The sequence below is a fragment of the Neofelis nebulosa genome, chromosome 5 (genome assembly GCF_028018385.1).
Source record: "Neofelis nebulosa isolate mNeoNeb1 chromosome 5, mNeoNeb1.pri, whole genome shotgun sequence".
In the NCBI taxonomy this organism is placed as follows: Eukaryota; Metazoa; Chordata; class Mammalia; order Carnivora; family Felidae; genus Neofelis; species Neofelis nebulosa.
Window position 1 is genome coordinate 155,428,349 of NC_080786.1, and position 6,875 is coordinate 155,435,223.

Genomic DNA, 6,875 nt, shown 5'->3' on the forward strand with positions numbered 1-6,875 from the left:
CTTGGACTGGGGCGCTGGGGTGCAGGAGGGCGCTATGGCTCGACCACAAAGCGGGTTAATGGAAAGCCCTCCCCCCACCCCCCACCAGGGGCTCGGCCTGGAAATCAAGTCAGCCAAAGCTAGAGCGCGAGGTCAGGGAGCGCTGGGCGCAACCCCCCGCCCCCCACCCCCGGGGCCGCCTGCCGGACCCCAAGGCCAAGCCCGAGTTCCGTGGCTGCGGAAGCCCGGCCAAGCCAAGCCCAGTGCTTCCGACCGAAATAATTACCGTCTTATACCAATTTGTGCTCCAGCGTAAATTACTAAGTAAGTCGAAGGGAGTCTAACTAACTCACAAAGCCCAGATCCCCACACGGCAATTTTTCTAAGCCGGGCGCAGACCGCAGCGCCCAGGCGGGTCGCGGGCGGGCCGGACGCGCCTCCGAGGGGCGCGGGTCCAAAGCCCGGAAAACCCGAGGCTTCACGCGAAGCTCGCTAGCACCGGGGTGGCCCCACCGGGCACCTCGCAACGTTTCGACCAAACGCGGCCCCTCGAAGCGGGAGCCGCAGCCGGGGACCCGGAGCAGCTAGCTCGCCGCCCCGGCCTCCGCGTCCCTCGCGCCGGGCAAGCGGCGCGGACACCGCTTTCCCTCCGAGGGCTCCCGAGGCGACCCAGGTGGAGAGGAGCCCCCCCGCCACCCCAGAATCCAAGCGCCCGGACCCCCGCCCGCCGCGCGCGCAGCAGCCAGGCCCGGCCGCGTCGCCCGCCCCAGCGCCCCCGCCCGGGCCGCTGACCTGTCGTCGACGTGCAGGCTGGGCGAGCACTTGATGGCGAGCCACGTCTTCCAGTGGACATGGCGCACCTTGTACACCTGCCCGAAGCCGCCCGAGCCGACCTTCTCCCAGCCGGCGAACTCGCCCGCGTCGAAGGTGCGCAGCAGCCCCAGGGCCCACGGGCTCCCGCTCTCGCCCTCCATCGCGCGCGTCTCGCCGCCGCCCCGCGCCGCCGCGGCCGCCCAGGTGCCCAGGTGTGCGCCCCGCCCCGCTGACGTCACTTCCGCCGCTCGCCGGCCCCGCCCCTCCCCGGGCGCCAGGTCCCTGCAGCCCCACCGAGGGACGCGTGGGGTCACTGCGTCCTCCGCCCCGGGCGGCGGCGCGCGCAGGTGCCGGCCTGGGTGCGTGCGTGTGTGCAGATCCCAGTAGGGTCCCACGCAGGTGTGAGAGACAAGTCACGGCCGCGTTTCCCCCGGTGCTATCGCTTGGCAGAAGTTGGCCAAAAAGGGAAAAAAAGTACCGCAACGACCAGGATGTCGACTGTCGTGCGGCCCACCGATCTGATTCGGATTTCCCCGATTTTACTTGGCCTCGTTGGCGCGCGTTGAGTTCTGAACCATGGTATCACCTGTGTAAGTTCGTGCATCTACTACTGGTGTCAAGATCTAGAACATTCCATCAGGAAAGGACCCCCCCCCCCCCCCGCCCCTCCTGAGCCCCTTCTGGTAACCGAAACCCCAAACCCGGCCATCACTAATCTTTCCTCTGTTTCTAAAATTGCGTTATTTTCAAATACGTTGTGTTTGCACACAGGAATTGTAGAGGGTGGGATCTTTGGGAACTGGCTTCCCCCCCCCCCCCCCCCCCCACTAAGCATAATTCCCTGGAAATTAGCGGCTCGCTTTTTGACACTGAAGTTTCCACTTTGGAAGTAACTCTTTTTTTAATCACCCCAACAGCAGATCTAAAGTGGAGTTTTAGGGGCACCTGGGTGGCTCAGCCGGTTGAGCGTCCCACTTCGGTTCAGGTTATGTTCTCCTGGTCCTGGAGTTCGAGCCCGGGGATGGGCTCTGAGCTCCGTTGACAGCTCAGAGCCTGAACCCTGCTTCAGATTTGGTGTCTCCCTCTCTCTCTGCCCCTACCCCCGCTCACACTCTGTCTCTCTCTCTAACATAAATAAACGTTAAAAGAATTTTTTAAGTGGGGTTTTAAAGACAACGGGGTTCCTCCACCCTTTCCTGGAGAACAGTATCTTTTTTTACACCTTGAACACACTGGAAAAGAAAGATATTTTTCCACCTTTGGGAGGAAAAAAAATTCCCAGCTTTGAATGAGCTCGGATCTCAGAAAGACATCTGAGTCAGAGGTCGAGAAATGTGATTGCAAGCGTCCACACCTAAAAACCACTCACTCCTGCACACGATACCGTGAGCGAAGGTTTATTCTTGGCCCAGTGAGATGAATAATGGAGGCAGGATTGGGGGGGAGGTATTAAGCAGGGAGCGTTTTAATGACACTGTGTTTGTGTTACCCCCAAAGGAGGGGCCGGTCCTCGCTGGCGCCTGGAAGCGGCAGACTTACCCTCTGCAGGCTTTACCCTCCACTGGGCTTATGATCTTATTTTACAGCCAGTAATGGAGCCCTCCTGCTGTTTTGGGAACAGCCCACTGCCCCTCCCCCACGGGGTCTCTTTGAAGAATGCTCACACTTCCGGCTCACAGTGGGCCTCTTGGGAAAGAAGGCCAGGCAGCCGCGTCCTCTTCCACACCATCTTGAACTCGTGAGACCTTAGCAGCAAATGGCTACTGATTGTAACTGATTGTAAATAACATGGACACTAACCTGTTTAGAAGCCTTGTGCCTTTAAGGATGTAAAGGTAACTTGAAAGTAAGCATAGTGGTTATTTTGGTGGAGAAAACCAACAAATCGGCTAGAAAATGAGTCACTTGTGTGTGCCGTTTCCGGGACTCGGCTGGAGGCATCTTTCTGCAGACTTTCGAACCTCCGGAATCTCACTGCCGGGGCTTCGTTCAGCAGCCTAAGTGACTAACAGCCCACACCAGTCTCGTAATAAAATACACTGTTTTCATTTATTTAATCATCTGGCGCTTCACTCGACAAATATTTATGGAGTGTCTGCTGCAGGCTCAGCTCTGGGCTCCTGGGCCCACAACCAGAGCTCACAGAGGCCTGGATAGCCAGTCCCCCGCTGCCAACTGATGGGGACAAAGATCAAGGCCACGGTTGGGCAGCCTGCCCCTGGCGCCCCCTTGGGGTTTGCTGTGCTCTTCATGCAAGCCACTCAATGCACTCGGAAGGTCAATTTTTTAATCCGTAGAAGGAAAACAGAGTCCGTTGCAGGAACTGTGAGGAGAGCCCAGGTTCTAGATGCTGTGGGATTACAGGAGAGTAATTGTTCATGCTAATGGTCACCAGTCCTACGTGGGTAAGGTTGACATTTCTAAGTATAAAAATAATTTACAGTGTTGGGGTGCCTGGGTGGCTCAGTCAGTTGAGCGTCCGACTTTGGCTCAGGTCATGATGTGCCGTCTGTGGGTTCAAGCCCCGCGTCAGGCTCTGTGCTGACAGCCTGGAACCTGGAGCCCGCTTCGGATTCTGTGTCTCCCTCTCTCTCTGCCCCTCCCCCACTAACACTCTGTCTTTCTCTCCTTCAAAAATAAATAAATACTAAAAACAATTTTTTAAATACCTTACAGTGTCAATAATTTAGTGATTATTTTACCATTGTTTATTTTATAAGGTGAGGGGATAAGCCTTTGTGGTTACTCTGTGGCCATCCAAGAAACCCTGAAGAGAGTGAGATACAGAAGATATCTTACCATTTTTGACAGAGAAACCTTGGTGTCCCATTGAGGTATGATGACACCAGAGTGCCTAATGAGAATAAAATAGTTATGGCATTATTTTGTTGTGCAAATATTTAACATAGATGCATAGCAAGTACAAGTGACAGGTGAAGAGGTTTAAAAGGGACACAAGAGGGGCGCCTGGGTGGCGCAGTCGGTTAAGCGTCCGACTTCAGCCAGGTCACGATCTCGCGGTCCGTGAGTTCGAGCCCCGCGTCAGGCTCTGGGCTGATGGCTCGGAGCCTGGAGCCTGTTTCCGATTCTGTGTCTCCCTCTCTCTCTGCCCCTCCCCCGTTCATGCTCTGTCTCTCTCTGTCCCAAAAATAAATTAAAAAAAAAAAAAAAAAAAAAACGTTAAAAGGGACACAAGAAATCAGTTTGTTGAAATGATTTCAATCACTGATAGGGCACAAAACCTAAAGATCCAACCTTTTTGAACTAGAGATGTTTTATCACCTGTAAGCTTTCAAAAAAATCGCTACTAACATATTTTATGTGTGAGATTGAGCATATACACATTGGAATGTAAAGCTTCTGGGGCGCCTGGGTGGTGCAGTCGGTTAAGCGTCCGACTTCAGCCAGGTCACGATCTCCCGGTCTGTGAGTTCGAGCCCCGCGTCAGGCTCTGGGCTGATGGCTCGGAGCCTGGAGCTTGTTTCCGATTCTGTGTCTCCCTCTCTCTCTGCCCCTCCCCTGTTCATGCTCTCTCTCTGTCCCAAAAATAAATAAAAAACGTTGAAAAAAAAATTTTTAATAAAAAATAAAATAAAAAAATAAAGCTTTTAATGTCAGCTTTAAACTATAGTAGGTTATCGGAATATTAAAGAAGACAAAATGTATATTAAATTGAATTTCCCATCTTAATGGGCTGTGGCAATTTTCTTAATAAACAGAGAAGCCTTACCCGTGATTATGTAAACACATTTTCCGAAATGATTGGACGCTACACTGTCAACCATTTATACCAATGAAAACCTTTGATCGAAGCATAAAGTTTCACTCTGACTACATTTTGGGTCAAAATGAAAGTGGACTGACTTAAAGAAAACTAGTAGTGCAAGTTTGCATCTCAGACTTGGGAAGCGGCCGTCGTGAGGATTCGAGCGACCGCCGCGCTCCAGGAACTCCGCGCACACAGCGCCCCCCTCCCCCCCCCTCCCCGCGCAGGGCAGCGCCGGGCACCCCGAGGGGCGCGAGGCGGGAGCAGTCGGGAGAGGTGCGCCCCGAGGGCAAGACGCTCGGGGAAGTGGGGGAAGTGACAGCCGGCCTGTCCGGGAGCTCAGGGGCTGCGGGGCTGGCTGGGCAAGCCCGCGGGGACTCTGCCGCCCTTCCCCCGAGGAGGTGCCTCGTCCGCGTTCTCCTACCTCGGGTGCCCCGCCAGCGCAGCTCCCCGACGGCACCCCCTAGTCCAGGGGCCCCGGGGTGGCCGGCTCGGCGGGGATGTCCCCTTCTCCGCGCGCAGCCCGCGCGTCCCGCCGCAGGGAGCCCACCGACCCTGCCGCCCGCGAGCAGGCAGGTGCAGGGCCCTCCTGCGGCAGGGTCCCGTGGGGACTTGGCCGGCCCTTGAACCCGGGGAGAGGGGTCCCTGCCTGAGGATGGCCGTGGGGCCCCAGGGACGCAGGGGGCACGGCGTGGACCAGGTGCCGGAGGAACAGTGCCGGGTGTCTGTCACCTGCGCTGTGGGTGCCTGCTCCGTGAGCTTGTCCCCCTCCGGGGGCCGGAGCAGCGCGCCGCCCTCACACGGCCTTCCCAGGCGGACGGAGCCGGCCAGGGGCCACCGAGCTCGGGCCCGGGATCCGGACGAACTCGGCTTGAGCCGCCCGCAGGGGCGGGGCCGCTGGCTCCTCCCCTTCCCCCTCCTCCCGCCTCCCCGCCGGTCCCTCCCTCTTCGCCGGGCTCCTCCCCTCTCCCCGCCCCCGCCCCGGGCGGTCCTTCGGGTGCAGCCCCTTCCGGCCCCGCAGGCTCCGCCCCAGGTAGGTGACTCTGCTCTCTCCCGAGGGCAGCTCCTGCAGCAACTTGCTGGGTTGTTTCTGAGACTTCCCTGCACGATTTGAATGTTATTTGCTAAAGAACATAACTTGTTCACCGCGGCCTTTCCGTGTCCCTTCGAGCCGAAGGGCGCCCGGAGCAAGAGTCCGCGGCCCGGATTGCCACGGCCCCCCTCCCAGGGTTTGGGAAGGGGGAGAGAAGGGGAGAGGGGCTGCCTTCCAACGTCTAGCTTTTATGGAGCACGTGTTTTCCTTTCTTCGACCTAAAGTGTAGGGACACACAAGGTGATGTCCGCTTCAGGTGTCCGACGCAGTGACTCACCGTCTCTGTCCGTCGTGCCGGGCTCACCAGGGCGGCCCCCAGCCGTCGCCGGGCACGCGGTTACAGTGCTATGAGCTGTCTTCCCCAGGCTGTGCCTTTCGGGGCCCTGACTTACTCATTCCATAACTGGAGGCCTGGGCTTCCCTCTCTGGTCACCATTTTGCCCATCCCCCCCCCCGCCCCCCGCCCCTTCCTTCTGGCAACCCCCCAGCTGTTCTTGGTATTTAGGGGTCTCTTTTTCTGCTTTTTGTTTGCTCGTCTGTTCATTCGTTTTGTGGTTTTTTGGTCCCACATGTAAGTAAGTCCTGTGGTATTTGTCCTTCTCCGTCTGACTTAATACTCTCTAGGTCCACCCGCGTCATTGCCAATGGCAAGCTTCCGTTCTTTTTCATGGCTGAGTAATATTTCATTGACCACTTAGGTTGCCCCCACAGTTTGGCTATTGTAAATATTGTAAATAATGCTGCTGTAAACACAAGGGTGCATGTACCCCCCTGAATTAGTGTTTTCGTATTCTTTGGGTAAATACCCAGGAATGGAATTATTGGATCGTACGATCATTGTACTTTTAATTTTTTGAAGGACCTCCATACTGTTTTCCAGGGTGGCTGCACCAGTCTGCATTCCCACCAATAGGTCGTGAGTGTTCCTTTTTCTCCACATCCTCGCCAACACCTGTTGTTTCTTGTGTTGTTGATTTTAGCCATTCTGACAGGTGTGAGGCGGTATCTATCACATTGTGGTTTTTGATTTGTATATCCCTGACGATGAGCGATGTTGAACATCTTTTCATGTGTCTGTTGGCCGTCTGGAGACGGAGAAATGTCTTCTATGGAGAAATGTCTGTTCATGCCTTCTGCCCATGTTTTAATTGGATTATTTGGTTTTGGGGGTGTTGGGTTCTGTCAGTTCTTTATATATTTTGGATAGTATCCCTTTATCAGGTA

General features: G+C 56.0%; 1 protein-coding gene and 1 long non-coding RNA gene across 2 annotated transcripts in view; one reads left to right on the forward strand and one right to left on the reverse strand.

Moving 5' to 3' along the window:
- RIPK4 (receptor interacting serine/threonine kinase 4) overlaps positions 1 to 1,005 on the reverse strand; it is a 28,177-nt gene extending 27,172 nt beyond the window's left edge. The window contains exon 1 of the mRNA XM_058732073.1: positions 772 to 1,005. Coding sequence (XP_058588056.1) covers positions 772 to 953 — 182 coding nt within the window. The 5' untranslated portion in view covers positions 954 to 1,005. The remainder of the gene's footprint in view (positions 1 to 771) is intronic.
- Positions 1,006 to 1,133: 128 nt separating this feature from the next.
- LOC131511512 (uncharacterized) lies at positions 1,134 to 2,844 on the forward strand. Its single transcript, XR_009261545.1, has 2 exons — positions 1,134 to 1,382; positions 2,290 to 2,844. It is a non-coding gene; the product is annotated as an uncharacterized LOC131511512 (long non-coding RNA).
- Positions 2,845 to 6,875: the final 4,031 nt, after the last annotated feature.